At 60.4% G+C, this 507-nt stretch overlaps 1 protein-coding gene across 1 annotated transcript in view; it reads left to right on the top strand.

Moving 5' to 3' along the window:
* Positions 1-313: 313 nt before the first annotated feature.
* Positions 314-507, top strand: part of LOC104874790 — a 3,171-nt gene continuing 2,977 nt past the window's right edge. The window contains exon 1 of the mRNA XM_010642033.1: positions 314-469. Within this exon, the coding sequence (XP_010640335.1) occupies positions 314-469 (156 nt within the window). The remainder of the gene's footprint in view (positions 470-507) is intronic.

Here is a 507-nt window from a genome sequence, read left to right as displayed (position 1 = left end):
CTCTCCTAACAGCACAGCCACCTCGAGCTCATCGGTGGGCGAGTCCCCTGAGAGCCAGCGCTCACGACCCAGTCGCCTTCGGAGCACCCTGAACACAGGAGCCTCCACACCGCAGCGGCAGCCCATTTTACAGACGAGGAAAGCTGGGCCTCAGGAAGCTCCGCGATCCACCCAGACCCTCACTGGACAAGAACAGAGGACTTTTACTTGTGGAGGAAACTATCATTTCAAACGGACAGGTTTAAACCTAACATTTACTACTCCTGACCCATACTAGTCCAGTCAGAGAGACCAAAAACACAAGACTGCGACCATGGGGCGGATAGAACCTCAGAGAGCAAATGTCGCAGTCCTGGAAGTTCCCTGCGCGCCCACCAGATGGCGGCAACCGCCACCGCAGAAGGCGGGGGGCCGCGCCCCGAGTCGCCGACTCCTGCACTCTCTTCCCGACGGCCTAGCGTGCAGCCCCGTCCCGGATCTGCCCTGGGCGATCCTGACTCTGCCCGG

The sequence above is a fragment of the Fukomys damarensis genome, unplaced genomic scaffold, assembly GCF_012274545.1.
Source record: "Fukomys damarensis isolate Sample0158 unplaced genomic scaffold, DMR_v1.0_HiC HiC_scaffold_19, whole genome shotgun sequence".
NCBI lineage: Eukaryota > Metazoa > Chordata > Mammalia > Rodentia > Bathyergidae > Fukomys > Fukomys damarensis.
Note: the sequence above shows the minus strand (reverse complement) of the source record. Positions and strands in the feature narration are given on the sequence as shown.